This window comes from Cibotium barometz, chromosome 34 (genome assembly GCF_041138505.1).
Source record: "Cibotium barometz isolate CiBa-2024 chromosome 34, ASM4113850v1, whole genome shotgun sequence".
In the NCBI taxonomy this organism is placed as follows: domain Eukaryota; kingdom Viridiplantae; phylum Streptophyta; class Polypodiopsida; order Cyatheales; family Cibotiaceae; genus Cibotium; species Cibotium barometz.
This window is the reverse complement of record NC_141079.1, coordinates 41,575,722-41,591,103: the sequence shown is the minus strand read 5'-3', so window position 1 is coordinate 41,591,103 and position 15,382 is coordinate 41,575,722. Positions and strand designations below refer to the sequence as shown.

General features: G+C 41.4%; 1 protein-coding gene across 1 annotated transcript; it reads right to left on the bottom strand.

Moving 5' to 3' along the window:
• Positions 1–6,189: 6,189 nt before the first annotated feature.
• LOC147619029 (uncharacterized) lies at positions 6,190–6,750 on the bottom strand. The gene has a single exon (XM_086774394.1). The coding sequence runs from the start codon at positions 6,748–6,750 to the stop codon at positions 6,190–6,192; it is 561 nt and encodes a 186-aa protein (XP_086630520.1).
• Positions 6,751–15,382: the final 8,632 nt, after the last annotated feature.

Sequence of the window (15,382 nt, the reverse complement as noted above, 5' to 3'; positions counted from 1 at the left end):
CCCAACTGATGTCAATTGAGTCCAATTGATGTTAATTGGCACCCAATTGATGTCAATAAGGTTCAATTGACGTTAATTGACCCCCAATTGATGTCATTTACGTCCAATTGAGCTCAATTGACACCCAAATTATCCAATTGAAGTCAATTAGACTTAATTGACTTCAATTGTGTTAATTGGATATTAATTGATATCAATTAACACCCATTGCTATCAATTGAGTCTAATTCGGCTCAATTGACACTCAATTTACATCCAATTGGGTGTGAATTGAGCTCAATTGTATCATATTAGGCTCAATTGACATCAATTGACACACAATCGATCACACAATTGAGTGCAATTGAGCCCAATTGATATCAATTGTGATCAATTGACACCCGATTGATGTTAATTGCATCCTATTAGGCTCAATTGAGCACAATAGGATGCAATTAACACCCAATTGAGTGTCAATTGAGTGCAATTGAGCCCAATTGAGCTCAATTGATATCAATTGACACCCAATTGATGTCAACTGAGCTCAATTGAGCTTAATTGATATCAATAATTGATATTAACTGAGCTCAATTGAGCTTAATTGACATTAATTATAATAAATTAACACCCAATTGAAGTCAATTGGGCTTAATTAATATCAATTAACATCTAATTATTATCAATTAAGTCCAATTCGACTCAATTGATACTTAGTTTACACCCAATTTATGCAAATTGGGTGTAAATTGGGCTCAATTGCGTCGAATTAGGCACAATTGACATCAATTGACACCCAATTAATATCAATTGAGTGTAAATCAAGTGTAATTGAGTCCAATTGGGCTCAATTGAGTGCAATGATGTCATGGACAATTGAGTCAATTGATGTAAGTATAGTTAGATTTAATTGGTGTGTCAATTGAACTTAAGGCCAGCAAATTATATAAAACTTTTTTTGTGCCAAGAATTTGAAACTTTTGACATCATAAATGAGTCCAGAAGGCCCAAAAATGGTAAGAATGACTGTGAACATGATTTTTTATTTTTTTATTTTTTTATTTTTTTATTTTTTTATTTTTTTATTTTTTTATTTTTTTATTTTTTTAATTTTCCCGCCGGGAAAATGGGTTTTCCCGGCGGGATTACTGGCAGAGAAGGTTTTTGCAGGTCATAAAAAATGCCCGTGAATATACATTGTGATCACAAGAATTTTTATGTTAACAACAGGTTTTGTTAACGTGATCACGAAATTGTGAAGACGTTAATGAAATCCCTGTTTGGGAGTGACTGTGCCCGAAGAGACTCACGATTCCTTTCATGATTAATGCAAACTGTCAAAAACTGAACAGCTTTTTTGCCATCTTTACTCCTTATTCTTGCATATGCTGAACCATCATCCAAAACTTTTGTTTCCATCCTTACAGCTGTAATGTAGGGTTGCCCAAGGATAAGGGGATACGATGACATCTCCTGAACAAAGAAATTCTGATCATCCTTCACATCCCCTATAGTTACCCTTACATTTGGACATGCTGCATAAAGCTCTCCAGATGAGTTATTGGCTGCTTTAATCATCCACCCATGATCCACATCCATTGGCCACTTACATTTGTTGTAGAGATTTTTAGCCATAAGATTTATTTCAGACCCATGATCAATTAGAGCGACATATGGCTCTTCCAAATCACCTATCTTGACAAGGGTTTCAGTGGTTGCTCTTGCCCAATGGCTCCTGGAGTAATGACTCTTTGTAAGAACTTCTTTTTCATCATCCTCTTCCACAAAGCGCACTTGTCGTGCCCCATCAGCAGAGTGATTACATTTCACCACATTTTCTCTCTCTTCCTTTTTCTGTACCTGTACTCCATGAGTCTTGGAAGTGCTTGCCTCCCCTTGTGATGGAATAGATTCAATTATGGACTGCCTTTTTCTTCGTATAATATCAATTATCTCATCATGAAATTCTTTCTTTGCAATCCCCAAGACTTCCCCTAGTGTGAATTCCACCCTGCTGTTTAGAATCCTTTCTTCAAGTACCTTTTTGAGATCTGTTGCAACTTCAATATCAGATTGAAGCTTGTAGAGTGGACTTTTCCCTTTACCCTTCTCCTTCATTTTCGCTGGCACTTCTTCCATTGAAACATCCTGTGGAGGTCTGCTATGCTGTGGAGGCATATGTGATGGCCCAGGATCCTTCTTTTCACTTCCACGTGTAACTCTTTTTGATGGCCCTCCTTCCTCATTTTCCCTTTTTCGCTTCTCCTCTACCTGTGCCTCATTATTTTGGCATTTGGCAATATAGGCATGAATGGATAAAGAATCCACAGGCTCCTCCCAGCCAGTCTCAAGACGTATACAATCACCTGCCTCATGCAAAGCTTGCTTCGACACTTTCTTTGACGCAATTAATTCCATTGTTGATGGCCAAAAATCCTCATTCTCATAATCCTCATCATTCTCAAATCCCTGCTTTAATTGACCAACCTTTAATCCATAGGTTGCTGCCTCAACCATAGAAATGGCATGACTAGCAGCCATATCGTCTACCAGCTTTTTCATCCCTCCTTTCCCAAAGTTTGTACTCAATGGAAGACCAGTCTCTGTAAGATGGATTTTCCCATCTTTGAAAAACACAAGTTGATTTTTAAGAGCTTCTTTATAGCTAGCACAATCTTTCTTTGCATGCTCTGGGTCATCACACCATATACATCTATATGTAAACCCTTCTTTGCTTTGAGGCCTTTGCATAGAAGCCTGCCCCAATGGTAAACCTTTTTCTTCAATCCTGGACATCTTCAATTTTAAGTCACGCATACCCTTGATAAGCTCATCCATTGGCCCATCTACCTTGGGAATTGTAGCAGCTGGTTTGGGTAGATTCTCAGGGGTAACAGCAGCTATGGGGGGTGCAGAGCCCATCACCATTTTATCCCTCCTCCGCTGCCGCTTTGCTAACATAGTGACTGCATCCTCAACATCATTCCAATCACTCTTTAATCCTTGCTCTGTATCCTTATCCTCAAGGAGGATTTCCAATTTCTCCTGGAGATCTTTCCCAGCTGCTTGTAAGAAGAGCTTTGTTTTTTCTCTGTCCAAAGTTGCACGCTCTATCCTTGACAACTGGGCATAACGCTTCTCAAACTCTCTTAGCAATTCTGTGGCAGAAATTCCCATCTTAGATTTTGTGACCCATTCCAAGAAAGTTCGTTTAGTCACTCGCTCAGAATCCTCCATAAAATATTCATCCTTTAAAGCAAGCTTGAACTCTTCCCAATTTCTGCCACCCTGTGCTGTCTGCAATCCTTTTATGCGCTCTCTTATTTCAGGAACACATACCAGCTCGAAACTTGAATTCATCCTGATGATTGCACAAAATTGCATACCAAGTGTTTGTTCCTTTATTCACTGACTTCTTTCTTGAAATCCTTTGAACCATTCACATGTAGGCATAACAAGGGTTTCAAATTTTTCCAATATACATGTGGCCAGTTACATCCTTTACATCCAGTGCCATCAAAACCATTATGTCAAGATGCTCTTTTTCACCTGAAAACCTGCCTTAAAATTCTAACATCTCACAAGCAAAAGATAGCATTTGGCATAGCTTTAACATACTCGTAATTTCCAAAATTCATTTGAGTAGAAAGTAAGACCAATTACCCTCGACTTCAATGTATTTTTCATAAATTTCCGAGCTCCAATCCTTTAGCTTTTTCCCCAAGGTCTTTCTATTCACTTCCAAATTCATTTTGTAGAATGGATATACGATTCTCTCAAATCGTATAAGTGAGAGTAATTTTAAAGGAAATAAAAAAGAAAACCACTTAACTGAAGGTCCACGTGCATGAAATTTCTTGATTCCTTTCACTAATCGCAAGCTGCACGTCGCCTCTGTTCGATGAAGGTCATGAGAAAAAAAATGAAGAGTATCTCCTTCTATGGTACTCAAGATTCCCTCCAAATCTAACTCCTACAAGGCATAAACATTTTATGTATTCTTGAAATTAAAAAGACTGGTCGATTGGACGGTGTTCCCTTTTCTCTGCAGAATTTTTTTTCTTCACTGAACTTCGCCGCCGTCTACCTCTGGTTTTTTCTCCTTTTCCCGCGGAGAATTCGGCGCCCCCCACCACCTTTTGCAGCTATTCATGCGGGAATTTCCAATTGCAAAAGCTGCGCTCGCATTTCTCTCCCATACTATCCAGAAATTTCCAAATAAAAGAAATACATTTCCTTTTCCACGTATGCTGCCACCCTTAGTGCATTGCTTCTAACCTTAGCATTAAGGTTAAAATTCTCAATGCAAGGCATAACCTTAGCATTAAGGTTAAAGTTCTCAATGCAAGGCATAACCTTAGCATTAAGGTTAAGGTTCTCAATGCAAGGCATCTCATTTAATTTTATTCCCCGGCATTCAACAAATTCTTCGGCACTGTAATGTCCATTGAATCTCTATTACTCTTGATGCCTCCGTAGTGTATAAATCATCATATTGGCCATGTGATTTATAGACTCCCCAATTGTTCATTCAAGTATTTTCCCACATCTTCATAAATACATTCCTTTGTGCATTGAGATGCCCTCATGTTTGCATTCCATAAGAGGTATTCACTGATTTGACCCAATCGATACCATTTAAAAGCTACCACACATTATGCACATGGGAAGCCATTAACATCATTAACTTATCCCTTTGGCGTGCCACTCATACCATCATATATAACTGGATGTTTCTAACTTACCCATGGTCTCTGAGTAACAGCAGAACCATCACCCTCCACACTCATATACAAAAACTCCTAGATCTGGCTCAGCCTCAGCTTGTCTTATTGAACCTCATTTACAGTATGAACATATGTACATGGCATCATATAATGACTCGTCATGGCACATAACCTCATGCATCTGGATGTGTATTTGATGGCCTCACATGCACGGTTTCACACCATAGACGTGCCATGGCACGACAACGTTTAGACATACAAGGAGAGAGTTGGGGAATTGAACCCCGTCACCATTTTGAATGGCTACACCAAGCCCTGTTGGGGGAGTGGATAAAGTTAATGCACTTCATCCACTCCCATAGCAAGTTAGTAGGTGAATATGGAAAAAAAAGCGATCAAAAGAAATGATTAAGCTACAAAAAGCGTACCTTCATCATTGGATGATTAAGCTACAAATACCTTCATCATTGGATGATTAAGCTACAAATACCTTGCACCGTGTAAAGATGTCTATGAGCCTTTGCTCCCCATAAAACCATACTCTCCTCCAACTCTGAGTCACATAGCTTGGAGGGTCCTTCAATATTGATCTTCATAATAGCATCCAAGGTCCGTAACTCCATGCTATTACGCAACTTGGTCTTTATAAGTGTGCGTGTGCTAAAACCTCTTTCACAAATAGCATTACTTGAACATTGAACTAAAGCAATTTGACACAGAGTTAAAACATTAGGATAAGAGTCTCGCCACATTGGATTACATGCTATTGCAGCTGTAACATCAGGAAGACTGTAGCGTGCCCAACTAATTGAAGCTTGCTGTTTAAAAGATCGAAACGAACTAATAAAATCATCTTCATCAATGATAGAAGAAAAATTCATTACCTCCAGAGACTTTTCCTTACCATAGAATGAGGCTATTTCTTGAGCCTCAAACTTACCATAGTCCTTGAGCATCTTCTCTAGAAGAGGATGTTGTGCAGGCACTAGTACTCGTAATCTGCTTAATATTGTATTGTCTGCAAAACGTGCTTCAAGGTTAGCAATAATTTCTTTCGAAAAAGATACCTGAAAGGCAAGGGCTAATGCTAGATCTACTCCAAGTATGTCCCTATCTATCTTGATGTCAAAAAACGTGCTGCCATGAAGAGCTCCTCGCAATGTAAACAAGTGACCCTTCTCAGGTCCATGATCCGGTACAAATGCAAAACCATCAATGTCACAAGTAAGAGCATTACAATCAACATCAGGAGGATCAATATAATATTGCCGAATTAAATTGATCTCCTTTTGGATAACATCATGGATTGTAGTCACATCTACAAACTCTTTTTGAAATATCTTACTCACAATAGCCATACCTTTTAAAATATCCGCTAAAAAATGAAGACAATAGATAATTTCAAACCTGGAAATTTCTGCAAATATACTCGGAGCATTTTCCTTGGTTTCCACAAGAATAGCATCAAGAGAAGAACACACCTTGCTCATAGCCCCGACGATCGGCTATGCCACCTAACATCAAATGTGTGTTCCATCTTCAAGATAGGACAAGCAAGCTCCTCTTGTATGATCCTTAGCTCTTCCAATCTTTTGCCACTTGCATTGAAATAATGGACAATGGAATTCACCAATTTTTCTATTTTCTTGGAAATCTCCAAATTCTTCGCTACAGAAGACACAACCAAAGCTGTCCTATGAGCAACACAATGAATGGATGTCAAGTATGGATTAACATGTTTTTTAAAAAGTGTGGCGATACCATTCTCCTTTCCTGTCATTGTACTACAGCCATCAGACCCAAAAGCAATTAGCTTCGTTAGATCAAACTTACTTCTTTTTAGCTCTGAAAGAATGGTGTTAAAAATGGTCTTTGCACTCCCATCACTCACACGAATAATACCATAAAAAGAATAGGCAGGAATACAATCATCAATAAGATAAGACAAATAAATAATCAAGTGTCCATGCTTGGAAATATCAGTTGATTCATCTACAAGAACACCAGAAAACGGACTTCGAAACACTTTCTTCAATGTGGTGTTCATCAAATACTTACCAATACAAAATACCATCTCTGCGCGCGCAAGCCTTGTTATCATTATACAAGGATGTTGAGAATGGCACACGACAATCCTGTAAAAGACTAATCATATCTGGAAAACCAACAAAAGCATATCTCTTTTTTGCCATATGATAGGCAACTTTAAAGAGAGTTGTCAATGCCTCATCTTTAAAATTTTCAACCTTTTTCATGCTAGTTTGAATAGTTTCCTTCCCTTCAAGTAGAACTGCTTCCATTGAATGTGCATGACAAAGTGTTCTACAATGTGCTTTTAAATTACTAAACTTAAAATTAATGGAACCATCCTTTGAATATGCACTATGGTGATGGGGATACTTTAAACAAAACTTACAGTACATCTTAGCTTTCTCCTCGTCTCGTAGACAAGCCAGTCAAATGTTTGAAGCCAACTCTCTTGGAAAGCTGCTCTTGCTTCTATTCTCCTTTGAAGCTCTAATCCCTCTGGCAAAGACAAACTAGACAACACCTCATCAGTAGTACTTGCTTTAGATGAATTAGTATTCTGACTTTGTACATCACCTTTCTTTCTTTTGCCATTAACCTTTGAAGCCATCCGACCAGCCCACTGGAGAAGCGTACCTTGCCTTTTTTTGTTATCTTTGATACCTTGTCTTTTACTGGTTTCAACATTGTTGGGTTCCATTGACACAAAGCCACTATAACAAACAAATCAGCTTATGTGTTTAAACTTCCCATGCTATAAACTCAATCGCAAAAAACTATCAAATATTATACCAAGAACTTTAGAATTAAAGGGGCCCTTTGCCATCTTTGAAATCTTTGCCATTTTTGCAGCTTCTGCTATTCCCCCTCTTCATAGTGGTGCTGAAAAACACCTGGATGAACTGCGCTGCTAACTTCTGCACTGTGCAGTCCATGCAGAGAACTCTGATGAGGATCCATAACCAAAAAGGAGGGGTGAGGGCGGGGCCTGTAGAGCAGCTCCACCACTCACATTGCTTAGCGTCAGTGAGGTGGCTGCGGGTGTGCCACAATGCACACAGAAACTATGTAGCCCCAAAAGTGCATGTGAGAGTAGGTAGGCTTGCAGCCACCCTCCACTTCATGAATCATTGCTGCCAGCCTGCCAAAGCCGCCATCCTTTCTCAGGCCCTCTTGCACAATGCAAATCCTTCACTTCAAAGTTCAGACTCGTGGGGCACATCACCTATGCGTAAGTCTTAAGAGCTGAAGAACTGCTGTGTGGACAAACCGACAAGGCAAGGCGCTAGCTCGGCTGGCAATCACAATCTATACACAATGTCCTACGTATCCACCATCACATAATATTTACTTATTTTTTTATTTATTCATCCTAGCATGCACTTTTAGACGGCAGAGAGTCGGTGAGAATCCACTTGCTCCCTCCAAAATCTCTGTTCAGTCTGTAACCTAAACAAGTGTTAACTTTGAGAACACCTTGACGGATGAGATTCAGGCTTTTGGTGGAGGCGGGCGAGTAACGGATCTTGTTGAACCGTCTGACTCAGCTGTTAAAGCAGGAAACTCGCTTCCATAATACAGGGTCAAGGAAAGTAATTTTACCTTGAAGGCTTGAAAGTTGATAGGCTCTGTTCAGTGTTGAGTCTGTTCGCAGGTTTTTCGAAAGGACAACGACTCGGGAGTCGGGAAGTGAAGGCCAGCCGCCACGCTTCTTCTGTGCAACGAGAAGAAACTCCTAGCTTTTCACCAGCAAACAACAAGGAGAGCTTCCCGTCGAAACTTGAAAGGCCGCCTGCAGGAGTGCACAGAGTCCAGACTCCAGATAGCGTATGTAGGGACTCGGGAGTACTCAGGACTCAGGAGTCAATATTCAGGAAAGGGACTCGGGAGTACTCAGGAGTCAGTATTCAGGAATCAGTAAGGGTTTGAACTTTGGCGATTATGGAACTCGAAACTTGAAATAGGTCCTGGAGGCTGGCATAAACATGCAGGCCGCAGGGTTAACCGTTAGGGGAGCGCTCAGGCTTTAGCTGGGATGCAGATAAGGCTGTGCATAGGTGCCTGCCATGTGGGATGGAGAGAACGCTGGCAGGGCCAGGCTGGCGGCGAATCGATCTGATTCGAGATAGTTATTATAGGTAAGTGTATCACTCATAAATTATGAGTGATACACTTACTATAATCACTCTAGAGTCTATAATATATATACTATAGTTACTAGTATATACTATATAGCATATAGCATATACTATAATATATATAGTATATAGCATATACTATATATATTATATAGTATATATTGTATTTTTAAAACCTCCTCTAATTATATGAGTAGTGCTTTTTTCCTTCTCCCACGCGTGCGAACCGGCCTAAAGCCTTTCGAGGCAAAAAATCAACAATCGGCATAAGCCTCCTCGTCCGGAATTGAACCAGCCCATGTCGATGGCGAGCAGGTTTTGGATAAAGTGAACCTACCTTTTCCCGAGCCCTGTAGAGTATGCGACGGGCCCTTGAAGTGTTCATGCAACACTTCAAGATGAGCTATCCGCAAAAGTTTACACAGCCAGAGACTCTGTTAACAAGACACTTCATAATGGCTGCGGTAAACTATCATGAGGCTGCAAAAGATTTCGCCCCGTACATATGTAAGGGGATCAAGAATGCCAGAAGCTATCATGCTAAGAGGGGTGAATACCTACTAGAGTTGCTTGTACGAGAGTAGTTTCAACAGAGGATTGGAGAAGAGTAGCTGCAGGAGCAGACATTTCAGACATTTTAGAAAAAGAACAAAGAGAAGGGCTCATCCATAAGAGATCAGTTGCCCTAGGGGAGCCAGGAACCTCAGGCACTCAACAGGAGCCAATTCAAGCTGAACCTATAAGGGTGGCTGCCCTGCAGGCACATCTAGCTTCCCGGAGGTAATAATGGGTATTGATCCGGAAGAAGGGAAAGCTGGAACTGCAACCGAATCTCAACAAGTGCCAGAAGCGCTAGAGTTTCGCACCAAGCGGAGAAACGACAAGGCTTTTTTGGAAGAATTTAGGAAGAAGAAAAAGCAGTCGAAGAGGAGTGGCTGAAGCGTGCTGACGAACAGAAACAGAAGCTCCATGCAGAAGAAGTGGATTGTGCTAAATGAAGAGATACAGAATACCAAAGAGAGCTCGACCGAGCCGTCGAAGAGTCTTTGAGAGAGCAGAAAGAGCGTAAGTATGCGCACAACAAAAAGCTGACGAGGAGATTAAATTGGCAAAAACAGCTGCTGAAAAGCAAAGAAGAGAACAAGTTGCCAAAGAACAAGAGATTGCCAGGCTCCAAAAAGAGAAGGAAGAAGCTGAGAAAGTTGCAGCTGAGCTTGAAAGAATAAAGAAAGATGATGAGGAAGCAGGAAAGGCTAAGGAAGAGGCCACAAAGGCACAATTCGAAGCACAAAAAGATGAGAAACAGGAGGGAGAAATATCCGGTGAACAGGAGACAACTCCCATGGAGGCTTCGATGTCTGGATCTATTGAGAAGATTGTTTTAAAAGACAAAGATGAGCTCCTTCCCCCGAAGAAGAGAAGAGGTTTGCAAGGTCCACGAGAGGAAAAGCCCAAAGTGGGTGGAAAAGCTGAAGGAGATGTGGAAATCCAAACTCCTGGCACAATAGACAACTGAAAGAACAAAAATATCATCGATATCACAAATGCTAAGTGGGAGAAGAAACTTGCACGTCTGCAAAGACAAGCCCTGGAGGCTTATGCCAATAGAAATGAAGACCCGGAGGAGATAAGAAAGTCTCTCCATGAAATAGTGGAGGATGCCATTGAAGTTTACAGGAGCCCATGCCGGAGTCTGAAAGCCCTACATGTGTAATGAAGGGGGCTTGATTTTGAACATAAGGGAAACCCATGGGCATGGATATGAGCGAGCAAGTATGGGGACATTAATAAGTGTGAAAAGGTGGGCAAGTATATAAGTGAACAAATTGTAATTAGGAACATCTAATCATTTTGACTAATCAAATCATACTTCTTGGAGCTCCAAGCTTCCATGGCTATGGTGGTACTCCCTTGAGTGCATGTGGTACTCCATCATGAGTGCATGTGGTACTCCATTATGAGTGCTTTCTCTTCCCATCATTACAGTGGTATCAGAGAACTTTGTCTTTGATCCAATTTTGTGATTTTTTTCAAAATTTTTGCATTTTCTTGATCTTTCTTGAGTTTCTTGGAAATTTTCTTGACTTTCTTGATTTCTTGATCAAGAAATGGAGCATCATGATTGTAGGATGCTAGAAATTTCCTTGATTTTTGATTTGTTCTAAGTTTTGGGGGGTTATGGGTCAATGTGGACCAAAATTTGGAGTAGCCGCTCCAAAATTTGAATGGCATGACCAAATTTGTTGTTAATCATGATTAATTTCCTTACTACTACTAGTCAGAGACTCACTCAGGAGTTGATAGAGGCAAGAGTGGAGATCGACCACCTTAGAGCTGCATTATGGATAGCAGAGGCAGCCACTGCAGAGGCACACCATGCGAGAGTCTGATATCCAGTAGGTAGGTTTTTCTTGTACGTAAAAGAGTTATAATTAAGGTCTAAAGTTGTAAATTTCTTTAAGTAATCAATTATTTGTATGCTTTACTTTTTGAGTAGGCGCTCCGACTGAGGTAGAGAGTTCTAGAGCTGAGGTAGAGCAACACATCATTATGGAGTGGATTGCATAGCGCATAGGGCAGAGAAGTTGATGCTGTATGTCCAAGAGTTCCGTAGATCTTCAGACGTGACAGTTCCTTTGTATGCTTTACTTTAAGGTCTAAAGAGTTATAATTAAGGTCTAAGTTGTAAATTTCTTTAAGTAATACCTAATGAGAGAGACTAATCAATTATTTGTATGCTTTACTTTTTGAGTAGGCGCTCGGATTGAGGTAGAGAGTTCTAGAGCTGAGGTAGAGCAACACATCATTATGGAGTGGATTGCATAGCGCATAGGGCAGAGAAGTTGATGCTGTATGTCCAAGAGTTTCGTAGATCTTCAGACGTGATAGTGCCTTACTTGCCTCTATATCCACGGCCTGTATTACAGAGGTTGTTTGATGACCTCTCCCTCAGGATGCACCACCATTCTTCCATGACGCCTATTGCGTTCTATGCCTCGAGAACATTGACAGTACTGGTGGATATGCTCTGGGATGTGGACAGTTTTTCTAGTTGTCTTGCATCACTCAAGAGCTATTACGCTTCTCGACTTGTCTCTTTTACCAAGCATGTGTCAACCTAGCGACATACAGAGTTCTAAACATTGATGATCTTCACCTAGGCTTCACTTAAGCAGATGCTAGGACTGGCATGCCACTTGATTTTACCTCAGCTATTAACTTAGGACTCGACACTACCGATGATAGAGATTAGGAGCCTGAGGTGCCTTCGGAGATTTAGTGGAGTGCACACGAGCTTGATGCATACCAGAGAGTCCTTCATCACAACAAGAGCTAGCTCACAACACACAAGCATGTGGGTGGGGCTGGTCCTAGTGGCACCTTGGGTAATCGTGCTGGCAGCAGTGCTGCTTCTCATGTCCAGCATGTCCTTATAGCAGAGGAGCTTACACGCATAGAGTGGCAAGCGCGTACCATTGCCAATTACAGATTTTGGGTTTTTATAAGACAGAGAAGTCTTGTAGTAGCACGACGTAGAGAGAGAGAGATATAGCAGCTTATGGGACTCGTGAGCTCCCGAGTACACCAGCACCAGCTTATGATTCTGCCTTTGAGGTAAACCTCCTCGTAGATATTCGACAACCCCTACAGCTGGCAGATCCTCCTCGACGTGCACAACAACCTCAACATACACATCGACCACCAATCAGAGATGACGATACTGATTGGGTTCCGGTTGATATTGAACTGAACTCAGACTAGTTAGATTAGCTCACTTACATTGTACTTAGATTTATTGGCAGTGACTAACCTTAGGCTAGCTAGGGTATCTCATTTTCATTATGCCGTGATCTATTGAGTTAGTGGCTAAACCGAGAGTAGTTGGGCTAGCTCACATTCTGATGTACTTAGTTGATGTTTATATCATTATGTGTTTTTTCATTATTGAGGATCATTACATTTTAGTTGATGTTCATGAATTTTTTATTTTTTTCATACTTTGGCTATCATATTGCTTGTTGAAAATCCCCATGCCATTATACCCAAACATGCTCCAATGGGGACGAAACTTTGTGAGCATACGGGGGTGGGTCCCCCCCACATGCTTACAATGTTTGGTCACCATCGAAGCATGTTTGGGTTAGCAATTAATGCCCAATACAGATTTTTCAAGTCTCTTAGTGCTTGAGAGGCCATGGGAAATCTCGCTCTTTCTCATACGATCGTACCCAAACAACATACTCTGATGGTGACCAAACTTTTCAAGCATGTGAGGGGAACCCACGCCCACATGCTTGCAAATTTTGCTCCCCATCGGAGCATGTTTGAGTTACCAACTAGCGGCCAGTGTAGATTTCTCAAGTCTTTTGGTGCTTGAGAGGCCATAGAAAATCTTGCTCTTCCCCATTTCATTGTACCCAAACATGCTCCAATGGGGGGTGAAACTTTGTGAGGATGTGAGGGTGGGTCCCCCCCACATGCTTACAAATTTTGGTCAGCATCATCGGAGCATGCTTGGGTTAGAAATTAGCGCCTAGTGCGGATTTTTCAAGTCTTTTGGTGCTTGAGAAGCCATGGAAAATCTTGCTCTTCCCCATACCATCGTACCTAAAGATGCACTGATGGGGACAAAACTTTGTAAGCATGTGGGTGCAAAATTTGGTCACCATCGAAGCATGTTTGGGTTAGCGTCTGGATTTTTCAAGTCTTTTGGTGCTTGAGAGGCCATGGAAAATCTCGCTCTTCCCCATACCATATAGTACCCAAACATGCTTTGATGGTGGCCATGGAAAATCCCGTTCTTCCCCATACCATTGTACCCAAACATGCTCCAATGCTTGAAAATTTTGGTCAAAATCAGAGCATGTTTGGGTATGATGGTATGGGGAAGAGCAGGATTCTCCATGGTCTCTCAAGCACCAAGAGACTTGAAAAATCCGCACTAGTAGGCGCTAATTTCTAACCCAAACATGCTTCGATGGTGATCAAACTTTGTAAGCATGTAGGGTGGATCCCCCACCCTCACATGCTTACAAAGTTTGATAACCATCGGAGCATGTTTGGTTAACGATGGTATGGGGAAGAGTGGGATTTTCCATCACCTCTCAAGCACCAAGAGACTTGAAAATTATGCACTAGACGCTAATTCCTAACCCAAACATGCTTCGATGGGGACCAAACTTTGCAAGCATGTGGGGGTGGGTCCCCCCACATGCTTGTAAAGTTTGGTCACCATCGGAGCATGTTTGGGTATGATGGTATGGGGAGGAGCGGGATTTTCCATGGCCTCTCAAGCACCGAGAGACTTGAAGAATCTGCACACACTAGGCACTAATTGTTAACCTAAACATGCTCCGATGGGAATAAAAATTTGCAAGAATGTGGGGTTGGGTCCCCCCCACATGTTTGCAAAGTTTGGTCACCATCGGAGCATGGTTGGTTATGATGGTATGGGGAAGAGCGAGAATTTCCATGGCCTCTCAAGCACCATTAGACTTGAAAAATCTGGGGGACGCTAATTGCTAACCCAGATATGCTCTGATGGTGACCAAACTCTGCAAGCACGTGGGGAGACCCACCACAACCATGCTCACAAAGTTTCCTCCCCATCAGAGCATGTTTGGATACGATGGCATGGAGATTTTCAACAAACAATACGATAGCCAAAGTGTTAAAAAATTTGAACATCAACAAAAATGTAATGATACTCAATAATAAAAAAACTCATAATGATATAAACATCAACTAAGTACATCAGAATGTGAGCTAATCGAGCCACTCTCGGTTTAGCCACTAACTCAAAAGGTCAAGGCATAATGAAAATGAGCTACCCCATCTATTCTAAGGTTAGTTAGTGCCAATAAATCTAAGTACAATATAAGTGAGCTAACCCAGCTAGTCTAACTATCAAGATAGAGATCTAGTCAGCAACACTCTCTCTAGCTCTAAAATGCTCTAGAGTGCTCTCATGGTGGTCATCCACTCTAAAAGTCGAAAACAAGGGCGAGAACTCTGTTTTTGGTTCTGTACTCGATCAAGAGTGAGCCTGGTAGCACCACTAGATGAGAGAACTGAAATGCCTTGAACTCCCACTTCCACTGCTCGAACTCAAGACTCCCTCGATGAAGTCGACTTGGCTGGTAGAACCGGCCTGCCACAATCATGCTATGGGTGTCAAAAGAAAACCCATGATCATCCACTGTATCCTGGTCAAGGATGCACTTTGGCCTAGTGCAACTCATCAGATAGAAGTCTACTCCCTCGCTATTGCCCTCACCGGTAATAATAGCAAATACATCACTCTCCTAGCAAATATGTGAGATCATCATAGATGGCCATGAACACAGGACCTGTGTGCTCATCGAACAACACTAAATGTGAAGGATGCTCAAGGGAGAGGACTATCTCTGTATCCATGCATCTACCCATCCTCTCGAGGCACAATGTGTCTAATCGCCATCCATACATGCTCCACAAAAGCATGCAAACCGTCATGTATAAATCGTGGGGGCT

Coding starts and splice junctions, on each gene's coding strand:
- LOC147619029 (XM_086774394.1), bottom strand. CDS start 6,750: ATGAACACCACATTGAAGAAAGTGTTTCGAAGTCCGTTTTCTGGTGTT.